The sequence below is a fragment of the Sus scrofa genome, chromosome 16, assembly GCF_000003025.6.
Source record: "Sus scrofa isolate TJ Tabasco breed Duroc chromosome 16, Sscrofa11.1, whole genome shotgun sequence".
In the NCBI taxonomy this organism is placed as follows: Eukaryota; Metazoa; Chordata; class Mammalia; order Artiodactyla; family Suidae; genus Sus; species Sus scrofa.
The window spans coordinates 5,924,424-5,939,288 of record NC_010458.4 but is presented as its reverse complement, the minus strand read 5'-3'; the positions used below and the strand labels follow the sequence as shown (position 1 = coordinate 5,939,288).

The following is a 14,865-nucleotide window of genomic DNA, read 5'->3' as shown; positions in this document are numbered from 1 at the left end:
CTTGCATCTGTAGCACAGTTTCCTGACCGCTTCCTTCCGTTTGTGTCCAGGAGGAAGCAGCGAGGAAGCAGCGGGAGCTGGAGGCCTTGCAAGAGAGTCAGAGGGAGGCCGAGCTGAGCCGGGAGCTGGAGAAGCAGAAGGAGAACAAGCAGGTGGAAGAAATCCTGCGCCTGGAGAAGGAAATCGAGGACCTGCAACGCATGAAGGAGCGGCAGGAGCTGTCCTTGACCGAGGCCTCCCTGCAGAAGCTGCAGCAGCTTCGGGACGAGGAGCTGCGGCGGCTGGAGGACGAGGCCTGCCGCGCGGCCCAGGAGTTCCTGGAGTCGCTCAACTTTGACGAGATCGACGAGTGTGTCCGCAACATCGAGCGCTCGCTGTCAGTGGGCAGTGGGTTCGTGGACGAGCCCGGCGAGGGGGCCGAGGGCGCAAGTGGGGAGAAGCCCAGCTTCAACTTCAGCCAGCCCTACCCGGAGGAGGAAGTGGACGAGGGCTTCGAGGCCGACGACGACGCCTTCAAGGACTCGCCCAACCCCAGCGAGCACGGCCACTCGGACCAGCGCACGAGTGGCATCCGGACCAGCGACGAGTCCTCGGAGGAGGACCCCTACATGAACGACACGGTGGTGCCCACCAGCCCCAGTGCCGACAGCACCGTGCTGCTGGCCCCCTCGGAGCTCAGCTCCTCTGGCGGGGACGCCACCTACTGCCTGCCCCAGACCCCCGGGGGCCCACCCTCCGCGGACGGCGACTACGACTATGACCAGGATGACTATGAGGATGGGGCCATCACCTCTGGCAGCAGCGTGACCTTCTCCAACTCCTATGGCAGCCAGTGGTCCCCAGACTACCGGTGCTCCGTGGGCACCTACAACAGCTCGGGTGCCTACCGCTTCAGCTCCGAGGGGGCCCAGTCCTCAGTGAGTAACCGCTGTCCCCCTGGGGCCCAGGCTCGCCCTCACTGGTGGTGTGGACGTCGTCGGTCACCCACACCCCTGTTGCACCCTCCCCTGGATGAAGAGGTGCCCTGAGGAACAGGCCAGGACGCCAGAGTCGGGCGCTTAGCAATGGTCTTGAACCCCTTTCTCTAGTCCCATTAGTAAATGGAACTTGAGGCCTGGGGTTGGGTGAACACAAAACCCAGGACTGCCTTTTGCCCAAAGCCTAGTAAGAACCCTGGCATTTTCAGTGGAATCTTTGGCTGTGTCCGTCCTGGCCTTGCAGCACACTGGGAAATGAGACCCGCCCTGAACCAGAGCCAGACTTGCCAGACACTGGAGAACTTTCCTGACAGTGGTTTCACCGTCCCGTGGGCCATTATATATTGTTGTCGTTGTAAGGGAGGAAACTTTAAGGGCTCTTTCCAGCTTCTGGGTTCATTTATCGTTTACTTTTATTTCTTCCTGTTGACCATGCATAAAATACTCCCGTGACTTTCTAAGACGCGGAGATATTTTTAGCCCCGTAAGTTAAAGGAAATTAACTCTTTGCTGGTTTAATTAAAACTATACACTTCAACAGCAGCATTCTTAGGATACACAGCCTTGGGATTAAAGTATGTCTCATGTAGCAAGTCCGCTGTTATGTAGCAAGTCTGCTGACCGTCTGACAGCAAAAGTCAGTATTTTGGAATTTTGAGTTCTTTTGTTGACCACCTTCCATTTGTAATGTGATGCATCAGCCTGATGCTGCTGTGTCCGTTGTTTTTATTTTTTCCGTGTTGATCCGTGCTGGGCATTTCCGTTGCTTGTTTGCTCACCCTTGGCACTCTCTCTCTCCTTGTCCAGTTTGAAGATAGTGAAGAAGACTTTGACTCTCGGTTCGATACAGACGATGAGCTTTCTTACCGCCGGGACTCTGTGTACAGCTGTGTCACGCTGCCATACTTCCATAGTTTCCTGTACATGAAAGGTATGACCTGCAGCTGCCCCCGTGCCTGGGGGAGGGGGTGAGTGACAGGAAACCGAGGCTGATGGAGGGAGGCTCGGAAAGTCACTGTGTAGACCCCTCACTTGGTATTAGGTCCTGTTAGTGGATGGAGAATGCCGTGGTGGTGTGACCTGATGGGACCAGGCAGCGCATTGCCTTGACTTGCTTGGCGCATTTTTGGTCCCTTCATCTCTCCTGCCTCTCTGTCTCATATCTGTGCTCTCTCTCTTCCTTCCTGCATCTTTTCCTCTTGCTCTCTTTCTCACACACATACGGACACACCTGTGTGTTGGTGCTGGGGCTGGTCCAAAAATGCTAAAAATGCATTTTCCCTCCTGCAAGACCCTTGAGGGCTATTTTATGAATGGGAAAGTAAAGATCTGAGAGGGGGCCCTCCCTGGCTTAAACTGCCTACATCCCCTGCTGTCTGTCCATGCTGGTGATGAGAATTTTAATTGGATTTTTTCATTGCTGTTGAACTTTGAACCTTAATACTTGGGGACTTTGAAGCACATTCCTTCTGGAATAGACGTAGTCAGGACCTGGTACCCATGCCTTATTTATTTATTTATCTATCTATCTATCTATTTATTTATTTATGGCCGTGCTTGCGGCATGCAGAAGTTCCCGGGCCAGGGATCGAACCCACACCATAGCAGTGACAACACCGAATCCTTAATCCACTGAGCCACCAGGGAACTCCAGCCAATGCCTCATTCATGTTCTGGACCTTCACTTCCAAGTCAGTGATAGGGGTCATGGGAAGCTGTATTCATCACCAGGTTTTGGTAGGTGTTTTACATGGGTCATCAAAAGAGGGGAATCATCTGATTTCCTCACACGGCCTTAGACTGGATGGGGAGAAAGAGTCTGAAGCTTGGGGATGAGGCAGATATAATAAGAACCATCGCCCATCGGTGGTTCACATTTTAATGTTTTCTCTGACCCTTTTCTTGACTTTCTTTTCTACTGCCATATTTCTTCATTCCCTTTTTCTTCTTGTTGCATGAAAAATTCTTTATTCTGGAAGTTCCCATGTGGCTCAGATGTAATGACCTTGGCTAGTATCCATGAGGATGCAGGTTCAATCCCTGGCCTCGCTCAGTAGGTTAAGGATCCGGTGTTGTCATGAGCTGTGATGTAGGTCACAGACGAGGCTTGGATCTGACCTACCTGTGTCTGTGGTGTAGGCCAGCAGCTGTAGCTCCTATTCAACCCCTAGCCGGGGAACTTCCATACGCCACAGGTGCAGCCCAAGGAAAAAAAAGAAAAACTCTTTATTCTGTGTTCCCTTTCCCTGTTCTTTTGTTCTTTGCCTTTGCTTCTCTCTTATTGACATATTTACCTTATTCATATCTCTTTTGTCCTCCTCAGTATTTTTTCTGTTGATTTCTGTCTTTTCCTTTTCATTTGGTTTCTTTTTCTTCTTCAACATCTGTCTAGCCAGACATCAGTCATTTGCTTTTCAAAATTCTGCTGCTCTCAGCCTCAGATCCCTAAGGTGCTCATGGAAACTCCTCCAGGTTCGTTGGGGGATCTTCCTGTTGGCCAAAGTCATTGATTGATAGACGTCCTTATAGAGCGTTGGAATGAAAAAGATTGAGAAATTCAGAGTTCCCATTGTGTATCAACAGGTTAAGGATCTGACATAGTCTCTGTGAGATGCCGGTTCAGTCCCTGGCCTTCCTCAGTGGGTTAAGGATCTGACATGGCCACAAGCTACAGAGTAGGTTGTAGATGCAGCTCGGATCCGGTGTGGCCATGGCTTGTGGCATAGGCCTGCAGCTGTAGTTCCAATTCACCCCCTAGCCCGGGAACTTCTATATGCTGCTGGTGTGCCAAGAAAAAAAAAACGAAAAGATCGAGAAAGTCTAACCAAATAGTCAAGTGTTCATTGGTTGAAGGAAAGAAAGTAATCTCAAAATCAGAAAATAGGAATCCTATAAGTATCTAATCATAGCACTTTAAGATTTTCTCATGCATTTCTCAGAATAAATACAAGCTTTTTATTATTCATATATTTTCCTCTCCCTTTCATGAATCTAATTGCCTAAATTAGTATAAAAATTCCCGGTCAATCACTTTTTTAATGTATGGTGTTAATTTATTATAATTGTCTGATTAAAACAAATAGGACTAAGGAAAAGTAAAGATACACTGAAAGTATTAAAATTGCAAGATTAAAGCATTAAAACTCAAGAAAGTTAAGTAAGCAAGTGAATTTTTTTACAAACTCATCTCTTAAACACATTGTGTAAATGTATCGCCATCTAATCTCTGATACATTTTCGTTTAATGTTTAGTAAAGCTTTAAAGTTGTGACCAAAAGTTTCAAAGAAACCAGTGATAAGGAAAATCTAATCACCAGATTATATTTTGTAAGCATAAATGAGTTCATATCAGCCTAATAGCCTCCTAAAGGTATTTACAATCAGAAAACGAAAGCATTGATCAAATTCTCTGTAGGAAATATGAACAGAGTACCCAGAATTAGAGAGAAAGGGGTGAAAGTGATTGCCATCAATAATATAACAGTAGCAGAGTGACTGAGAGTGGTGGTGAGAGCTGTTGGAATCTCTGCCTTTGAAACAGCTCTGAAGAGCCTTTATCTTTTAAAGACGATAAGATAATAGGATAACTTTGTATTATACTCTTCTCTTGGCTTGTTTGGAGAAACCTAGACTAAAGCCACAAATCAAGAAAGGGGGAAAAAATGTCTCCTTCTGGAAGTCCTTTGGCAGGTTTGCTGTTTGTTAGGAAACCACTCTGGAGCGTGGCAAGATCACAGAGGCTTCTCTGCCAGGTGAGCAGGAAGTGCTGTAGATACGAGAAAGGGCAGGCGTCTGTAGGAGTCAATTAAGCAAGTGCACTTTGCACTGCGAACAGAGACCAGCCTTGTCTTTGCCTCTTTTGTTCCCCTGTGAAGTTTAGATATATGGTCATTGAAAAAAATTAACCTGAGAAAGTGTTTTAAATGTACTTCTAATACTCACTTTCAAAATCCATGTTTAAATGTCCTTTATTGTTAGGACTAGCTGATCAAAAAACATAATTTGTGGACATTTGATGATTATTGAAGCAGTGTTAGTTCTTCAGTGGGTTTGTTAAAAAACAGATTTTTGAATCAAAGTGGTAAGGTGTCACTCTTGAACATTCTTGGGGAATCTAAAATCCTGAAATAAAATTGTCCTGCTAAATAGAAAAGTATTAAGTATATATATTTAACCACACTTGCGGCCTGCAGAAGTTCCCAGGCCAGGGACTGAACCCAAGCCACAGCTGTGACCTGAACCACAGCAGTGAAAACACGGGATCCTTAACCACTAGTCTACCAGGAAACTCTAGAAATGTTTTTATGTTGTAAAACATCTGTATATCCTTGTCTAATTTTTCTCAGCCAAAAGTTTTCCACTAAATATATTACAGCTGAATTCTCATTTTTTATGGCGTTCAGCTAAGAGTCTTTGTTTCATAATCAAATTTTTTTTTTTTTTTTTTAATGGCTGCAGCCACAGCCTATGGAGGTTCCCAGGCCAGGGATTGAATCCGAGCCACAGCTTTGACCTGCACCACAGTTATAGCAACACTGGATCTCTTAACCTACTGTGCTGGGCTTGGAATCAAACTGATGCCTCCAGAGTAACCCAAGCCACCGCAGTCAGGTTCTTAACCCACTGTGCCGCAGCGGGAACTCCTCGTGTTCTAAATTTTATACCTTATACAGATCAATCTCATTCAGATAATGATGACGATAATGCTTTTCTTTGAAAAGGGTTTTATTGGAAAAACCCACATTTTATTTCTCTATGTAACTTAGAGTTGATTACTGAAGTCTGGAGTGAGTCACTGATAAATTTTGTTTCTTACAGTGACTAAAAAGGGACAACATATATAAACTTAGACATATTTTAAGCTAATTTCCCCTCCCTGAGATCCTGGGGACCTAAGTAGGCCTGCACTTGGAAACGGTCCCCCGTCCCTCCCCCTATGGCATCTGGGTTGAGTCCACTAAAGAAATTACACCAATGGATTGGTGCCTGGGTCCTTGACTGGTCTTGCTGTTAGCTCCTCGCTATAATTTCTTAGCTAAGTGAGGAGGAACTGCTTTGGAAATAGGGAAGGGCTCTTGTGTAATCTAACCAAGCCCCTCTGATGCCTGTCTAGAGCTTTTCGGGCACAAGCCAGCAGTACAACATCGTCACTGAAGGCGGGTCACTTGGGGCGAGGTTAAGGATGGGTTGAACCCCAAGACCTTCTGATCTTAGCATCCCATTTGACAGACTTTTCTCCACCCCCCCAAACCCAATCCTGGGGGCACAGGTGGCCTCATGAACTCCTGGAAACGCCGCTGGTGTGTCCTCAAGGACGAAACCTTCCTGTGGTTCCGTTCCAAGCAGGAAGCCCTCAAGCAAGGCTGGCTGCACAAGAAGGGCGGCGGCTCCTCCACACTGTCCAGGAGGAACTGGAAGCGGCGCTGGTTCGTCCTCCGCCAGGCCAGGCTGATGTACTTCGAGAATGACAGCGAGGAGAAGCTCAAGGGCACCGTGGAGGTCCGCACGGCCAAGTATGTTGCTGATCCCGGGCTGGGGCTTGGGCTGTCAGTTCTGTTCCCGCCTGCAAGCTGTTGGGGGCAAGTTCTCCTCAGCAGTAGGTGTTCGGAGGTGTCCATTGGGCCCTCTTCATTCCCTTCAGTAGATGGAATCATGAGGAAGCCGGGGAGATAAGCCTTCACTGTGAATTTTTACTTTTTTTTTTTTTTGGGCCATCCGGTGGCATACGCAGTTTCAGGGCCAGGGATCCGATCCAAGCTTCAGTTGCGACCTAAGCCATAGCTGCAGCAATGCCAGATCCTTAACCCACTGTGCCCGGCCAGGGATCAAACCTGCGTCCCAGGGCTCCCGACACCACCAATCTCATTGTGCCACAGCGGGAACTCTGAAAAGTCACTTTTGTCGTCAAGTCAGACACACAGCTCTGGTTTGTAAGATGCTACCTGGACTGTAACAAGCTCATTGGAAATGTGATTGGCTGCACGTAGAATCCTGGCGTGGATATTGAGCCATTATTGGCAGGACGTCTTTTATGGGTCCACCTCTCGCTTCTAGTTCTTCCCCACATCCAGCTGGAGCCAACAGATGGCTAAATGGGGAGCAGACAGCCGGTCGGAGGTGTGTTTTGAAATGAATCATTTGCCCTCCACCTGTGTTGGTTGTACTAGCCTCTTCCTGCTCAGCGATGAGAGAAACAGAGCTGCTGTGTGAACCCAACACCCCTCCTTTTTCTGCCACATTTTTTGGGCCACACCCATAGCACGCAGAAGTTCTGGGGCCCAGGATCAAACGCATGCCACAACAGTGGCAACGCTGGATCTTAACCCGCTGAGCCACCAGAGACATCCCTCCTGCCACCTTCTTCTAGAACTGAAGAGGGCCTATTATTTTTATTAAAAACTAAAGTTTTCAGAAAATGTTGGGAACGTAGGGGCGGCTGGTTTTCATGGGTAACTGGTTACTAAGCACACCATCTCCACTCAAACAGCAACCATACGTATTTAGAAAACGGGTAAAAACAAGCGTTGAGAGACTGCGTTAACCCCTGAAGTCATGCGACCTGAAGATGACATAACGCTTCCTCCTCAGGCAGCATCAGAAACTTTAGAAAATGACTAATCAGTGGAGTTCCCGTTGTGGCCCAGTGGAAATGAATCCAACTAGAAACCATGAGGTTGCGGGTTTGATCCCTGGCCTCACTCGGTGGGTTAAGGATCCCGCGTTGCTGTGAGCTGTAGTGTAGGTTGTAGACAAGGCTCAGATACGGCGTTGCTGTGGCTCTGACATGGGCTGGTAGCTACAGCTCCAATTAGACCCCTAGCCTGGGAACCTCCATATGCCGCAGGTGCAGCCCTAAAAAAGACAAAAGACAAAAAATAAAAATTAAAAAAAAAAAAAAGAAAATGACTTGTCAAAAAGTGGAGAGTTAAAGCAGGGGAGGAAAGGCTTATATGCATTTAATTTTAAGGACAAATAGTGAAATGCAGGCAGCAGAGTATCGGACGTATCGAGGCTGCCCCTTTGGGGATTTTTAGGAGCCCATGTTCCGTAGTGAGATGAGTTCGTGGGAACTTGGATCTGAGTCCTACGAGTTTTCACAGCTTGGCGCAGCTCTGTGTCCCCCAGGGTATTTCCCCCAGTCCTCCAGACCCTGATGGTGCCACTTCACCCAGTAGGAGGGCATCCACAAGTGCCAGGAGGCTGAGAGCGTCCAGGGGGTGGATCTCATCGTGTAAATCTGATGTCTGTCTCTTCTACGGCTCCCTCAGTTCTGTAAGCCTGTTTTCTAGGTGTTGTATGAAAATTGCTGCTTGTGTTTTGCCCTGATCTTGTTCTCCTCACCCACTGAGTTTAAACCTCCAGTGTTGTTTAGAGCGTTAAGATGCGATCAAGATGGAATTGAGATTCAGAAACCCCAATCCTGTTTTTCACCCCACACCCCCTAATGGAAATTAATGTCCCCATCTCAGGTCAAGTCAGAGGTGTCAGCTGAGGCCTTGAACCTTGATGGAAAGCTGTGATGAGCTAGGGGGAAAGCTCAGGCCAGACTGGGCTCTGTTGTGGGGGCCTTTCCTTTGCAGAGCAGTTGATCGGGGTGGTGGGGTGAGGGAGAGGAATGTGCATGCAGAGTGGAGGCTGCACTCTAGGGCCTGGCCTGGGGGGGCCAGTGGAAGAAGCGGGGCCCCTTCCTAGAGAAGTCAATGATACACAGCCCCCACAAGGCACCCACACCCAGCAGCCCTCCCTCTCTGCAGCGAAGTGGAGCCTGGCTCCCCCTAGAGGCCACAAGGGTCTCCATCCTGTCTAAAAGCCGAAAACCAAGGCTAAAGTATCAGTATCTGATTTTTCAGTTACAGTTTCTAACTCAGTCCTTCGTTTCACAAAGTTTCTTTTCTCGTTCATTAAGAATTCTGTCCCTGACGTGTGGTTGGTGCCCCTGTTCCTTTGCAGAGAGATCGTTGATAACACCAGCAAAGAGAATGGGATCGACATCATCATGGCCGATAGGACCTTCCACCTGATCGCCGAATCCCCGGAAGACGCCAGGTGAGCTCCGGTGCCGTCGCCTTGGTCGTAACCACATCCTCACTCCCCTGCTGGCCTGGGCATCACACAAATCACGGTTGAGCCTGCCAGCTCTGAAAAGATTTTAGTCGAAGCATTCCTGTCGTGGCTCAGCGGTTCACGAACCTAACTTGTATCCATGAGGACACGGGTTCGATCCCTGGCCTCGCTCAGTGGGTTAGGGATCTGGCTTTGCTGTGAGCTGTGATACAGGTTGCAGATGTGGCTTGGATCCCATGTTGCTGTGGTTGTGGCGTAGGCCGGCAGCTATGGCTCTGGTTCGACCCCTAACCTGGGAACCTCCGTATGCCTTGGGTGCAGCCCTAAAAACAAACAAAAAAAAGATTTTAGTTGATTTTCTAGTTGGGTTTTTCTGTTAGAATGGTTGAAAAACTGAAAGTCAGAAAAGATGGATGTACTTGTCTCCTGGGGACTCTCTCACCAGAAGAATGTGTCTGCTACAGCGGGCACATGGATTTCCCACTTCAGGGCCACTGGGCAGACTCCTTGTTATTTCCACTCAGGCCTTTGTCACTTTGTCACTAGCAGCATATGCTGCTACACGCAGCTGAAAGCCGCCCTCTGGAAGCTTCTGAGCTGTGAAGGAGAGCAGCTTCTGTGTGTTGAAAAGTTGAAAAAGCAGAAACGTTAACCACTAGCTACTTACATAAGCACTAGTGCTGAGGCATCGGGCGGGTGCTTGAGGCCGGGATGCTGAAGAACTCCGTCGGCTCAAAGAGATAGTTAACACGAGGGAACTTATTATATTTCAGGCAGTTTTTTTTTTTCTTTTTTCAGCCCCATCCATGGCATAAAGTATCAAGTTTCTGTATTACCCTTTTTTAATTTTTTTAACCAAACCCGTGGCATATGAAAGTTCCTGGGCCACGGATCGAATCCAATCCCCAGCTGCTACCCACACCACACCTGCAGCAACACCAGATCCTTAACCCACTGAACCAGAGCAGGAGCTTCCGGGCAGTATTCTAAAATGCTTCACCTATATTAACTCATTTAATTCTCATACAGCCCTCCAGGGCGGCAGTGTTGTTACTGTTTGCTAATTGTACAGAGGCGGAGACTGAGCTGCAGAGAAAGGGTGGCGTGCTCTGTAAAGCAGTGCAGGGTCACTTCTTTCCAACCGAGGCAGAAACCTTGTTAAAGAGCCTAGATTTTTTTTTTGGTCATTTTAGGGCCGCACCTGCAGCGTATGGAGGTTCCCAGGTTAGGGGTTGAATCAAAGCTGTAGCCATTGGGTTACACCACAGCCACAGCAACCCCAGATCCTTAACCCACTGAGCGAGGCTAGGGATTGAATCTGCATCCTCATGGATACTAGTCAGATTCCTTTCTGCTGAGCCGTGACTCCAAGGAGCTAAGGTTTTGGACTGACCTCAGAGGGTGGTGGTTTGCCTCATGGACTGGGCCAAGTCATCTGACTTTTCTGGACCTTGGTTTCCATCATGGTGCTGAGATGTGGCAGAAAATGAAGAACTGTTGTCGGTTCCTCCGCCTGACATCACAGGGTCACACAGTGGAGCATCTCTCTTGTCTCTTCCTGCTGCTTTGTGATTGTAGGGTCACATTGGAAGTGCCTGTCATCCACCCTGAGCAACACCAGCGAATCCCTTCTAATTTATGAGGGGGCATCCTTCAACCTGTGGTCTTTATTTTCCAGCCCAGAAATCACTAGAATCTTCTAGCCAGTTCTCGGGGCTCTTATGACCCTTTGCCCTTAGAATGTCTCTGTGGGTACTATACCAAGGTAGCAGCACGAAAGGCAAAGAAAATCATTCTTCCCATGGGAAATAACTAAAACCCTGCTTGGATCCATAAATTATGACACAAACTGGAAAAACAAGCAGACCTGGAATTAGAGCCCCATCATTCCGTCTGGGACGCTCAGAGACCTCGTGTGGTTTTCTGTGGTCCAGGGAATATGCCCAGAGCTCTTCAGCTGAATTATAGGCCCAGCATTTGGCAGCTGTCCTGTCTGGTTTGTGCCATAATGAACCTGCTAAATTTAACATTTGGAATATTTTAGCCAAGGACTTTTTGCCCTGGCCAGTAGAACACATTTTTAAAATTTCCCTTTCAGATTCCAGGTTGTACTTGATTTAGGAGGAGAGATTTGTAAGTTTAAAGGGGTCACCTGTACAGATGGAAAGCATAGCAAATTTTATTTGTGTGTCTGCTCCCATGTGGCCTGCATTTTGAATGGATGTATTGTTCAGTGTTTGATTGGAGATATTTTTGAGCTTGGAAAAAGCAGTGACTGAAGTCTTGTGTTTGGGTTAGCCAGAATCAAAGAACAAATTCATATTAAGATGTCGCTATTGGTCTCCTTCAAAGTCTATATATCCTGAGTATTTTCAAGCTCTTGGTTACGTCTTTTTCCTTCAAGAATCACAGGAGATAGATTTTAGTGCCTTGCTTTGCCTTGCTGTAAACAACTTACATGACTTACGTAATGTAGGTGTGAATTTTTTACTTAAATATCCATTGTATACTCAGTACTTTTTCCTCTGCCTTAGTTATAGGAGTGTGTGTGTGTGTGTACATATGTACACAATATGTGTCTCATCAGTCCCCTACAGGAGGAGGAGGTACTAGCATCTCTTTCACATTCGGTACCTCTCATGTGTAGTTATTGGGTTTTATTTATTTATTTATTTATTTATTTGTATTTTGTCTTGTTAGGGCCGCACCTGTGGCATATGGAGGTTCCCAGGCTAGGGGTCTAATCGGAACTGTTGCCACCAGCCTACGCCAGAGCCACAGCAATGCCAGATTTGAGCTGTGTCTGCGACCTACACCACAGCTCACGGCAACGCCGGATCCTTAACCCACTGAGCGAGGCCAGGGATCCAACCTGCAACCTCATGGTTCCTAGTTGGATTTGTTTCCGATGCTCCACCATGGGAGCTCCGTCACATGTAGTTGTGTAATAAATGTTGGATGGATGGACAGATGGATGGTCTGACTGACAGATGGATGGATATTCATGATCATTTTCCCTAAGCATGTATTGTTTCTAGCTGCATCATGACTTTTGTTCTCCTTAACTTTTCTGGAGTGGACATGTTTTCCCTTGTTATCTGATTGTGATGAGGCTGGAAGTACGAAAAAACATTTGAAATGAAGATAGAAGAGTTCTCTGTTCAAAATAATTTCTACTTCAGGCAATTGTTTTCTCTTTCCAGCTCTCCTCTGGTTTTAGTCGCTTAAGTAGAAATCCTATCAGGTGTCTTTTTGTCTTTTTGTCTTTTTGTCTTTTGTTGTTGTTGTTGTTGTTGCTATTTCTTGGGCCGCTCCCACGGCATATGGAGGTTCCCAGGCTAGGGGTTGAATCGGAGCTGTAGCCACCGGCCTACGCCAGAGCCACAGCAACGTGGGATCCGAGCCGCGTCTGCAACCTACACCACAGCTCACGGCAATGCCGGATCCTTAACCCACTGAGCAAGGGCAGGGACCGAACCCGCAACCTCATGGTTCCTAGTCAGATTCGTTAACCACTGCGCCACGATGGGAACTCCGAGAAAATAGATCTTAAGTGGCCATCCTCAGTCGATGCTCTTACATTATTGGCCTTTTTACCTTGGAATTCACTTCTGAAAACTGAGAAGGCACTTGAATGTTCCCTAGATTATAAATAATACCTTCAGTAAAGATCCTCTTTTGGGTTTTGTTTTTAGCTATGCCCGTGGCATGCTGAAGTTCCCAGGCCAGGGATCGAACCCAAACCACAGCAGTGACAGTGCCAAATCTTAAGGACTAGGCCACCAGGGAGCTCCAGTAAAGATCCTTGATCTAAGTGTTTTGGATAGAACTGATGATTTCATTTTTTGGTTTTTTGGTTTTTATTTTTTTTTTTGTCTTTTTAGAGCCACACCTGCAACATATGGAAATTCCCAGGCTAGCAGTTGAATCTGAGCTGCGGCTGCCAGCCTCCACCACAGCCACAGCAACACAGGATCTGAGCCACATCTGTGATCTACTCCATGAGCTTACAGCAACACTGGATCCCCAACCCACTGAGCGAGGCCAGGGACCTAACCTTACTCCTCATGGATACTAGTCCAGGTCATGACTGCTGAGCTACAACAGAACTCCAGGATTTCATTTTTTGCTGCTAATTTTCTTGGGAACCATTATCATCATCGTGAAATGCCTCTAAGAGTCTTTGAGGGCCAGAGGAAAGGGTCTTCTCTTGACCAGCAGCTGCATCAGAGGGTACTTAGAGGTATCTGGGCTGTTTTTTCCGACCTTGCTCCTGGTAGTACAAAACCCTTGTCTCCCCAGGAGGAGTAGGCAAAGGAAAAGCCAGGTTGCTCAGAGGGGATGTCACCTTCCCAGAGGATGTGCAGAAGGGCGTCACTGTTTCCGCAAATGCAGAGCTTGGCCACCACCTAACAGTCACTCTCTTCTCCCCCCACAGCCAGTGGTTCAGCGTGCTGAGTCAAGTCCACGCATCCACGGACCAGGAGATTCGGGAGATGCATGATGAACAGGCCAACCCTCAGAACGCTGTGGTGCGTGAGCCTCCAGGGGCTGGGGTGTGCTGCCGGAGGCCGAGAAACGGGGAATTTCTCGACAGTCTGTCTTCCTTCCCTCCCTCCCTCCTTTCTCCCTCCCTCCCTCCCTTCCTTCTTTTTTAGGGCCACACCCGCGGCACATAGAGGTTCCCGGGCTAGGGGTCCTAGCAGAGCTGTAGCCTCCAGCCACAGCAACACAGGATCTGAGCCACATCTTCACAGCAACATGGGATCTGAGCCGCATCTTCGACCTACACCACAGCTCATGGCAATGCTGGATCCTCAACCCACTGAGCGAGGCCAGGGATCAGACTGTGTCCTCATGGATGCTAGTCGGGTTCGTGAACCACTGAGCCAAGACGGGAACTCCTAGACAGTCTTTATTTAAATAAATGATAGCTTAATAATTAAAAAGAGAAATAGGAACCTTTTGGTTAAAAACCATGCAGAAAAGCAGAGTAAATTACGCAAGAGTAGAAATAGACATAGATTACAATTCTCCCACCTCTAACCATTAAAAGGACCCCCCCAAACTCCCAATTTTGATGAAATCGTGGAAGCCCATTACATATTTCTTCAGAGGATTTAGTGAATTCTGAATCATACTCTTTCTGTCATCACTCTGTCCTAGGCACACAGACACAGCCACAGCCACAAAATCAAATTTCAGAAATAGTTTGATTTTATTTCCTAAGTACAAAATTTAATGCTAGACCTTAGGATAAATCAGAATATTTGTACAGTTGAAAGAAGTTTTATACCCTTGATGAAAGTATTTTAAGAACAAGACAGAAAGATGAGTTGGTACTTTATTTAATGAATGGACAGTAGCTTTTGCCCTGTCTAGAGGCTGTCTGTACTAAATGAAGGGGGCGATTTCCTTAGATAACTATTATTTTGCAGTTAACATAAAAAGAAGGAGGCTTTTTTGTTTGCCCGTTTAGAGAGTCAGCCAAGGATGTTATCATTGCTGTGCACTGTACTGGGATGGTTCTCTCAGTTTTTCTCTTTTTCACCCCTTTCCAGGGCACTTTGGATGTGGGGCTGATTGATTCCGTGTGTGCTTCCGACAGCCCTGATAGGTGAGCTCGGATGTGACTCGTAACAGAAGTGACTGCTGATTACCTGCAGGCGCCCACAGGCTCTGTGCTCTGGGCTGGGTGCTTCCACCTGGTTAGCCCCAGCAATCCGGAGACTTCCTTCTTTGTACCGTTTGACCTCATGCAAAAGTCTTCCTCTCTGGGCACCTTTGGGGTGGCAGGGCAAACCACAGAAACCTCACTTAGTCA

The 14,865-nt window shown here is 47.5% G+C and overlaps 1 protein-coding gene across 1 annotated transcript in view; it reads left to right on the top strand.

Moving 5' to 3' along the window:
- The window catches only part of MYO10 (myosin X), a 238,375-nt gene that overhangs the window by 206,197 nt on the left and 17,313 nt on the right, over window positions 1-14,865 (top strand). The window contains exons 25-30 of the mRNA XM_005672397.3: window positions 51-917; window positions 1,785-1,908; window positions 6,247-6,490; window positions 8,928-9,023; window positions 13,480-13,573; window positions 14,603-14,658. Coding sequence (XP_005672454.2) covers window positions 51-917; window positions 1,785-1,908; window positions 6,247-6,490; window positions 8,928-9,023; window positions 13,480-13,573; window positions 14,603-14,658 — 1,481 coding nt within the window. The remainder of the gene's footprint in view (window positions 1-50; window positions 918-1,784; window positions 1,909-6,246; window positions 6,491-8,927; window positions 9,024-13,479; window positions 13,574-14,602; window positions 14,659-14,865) is intronic.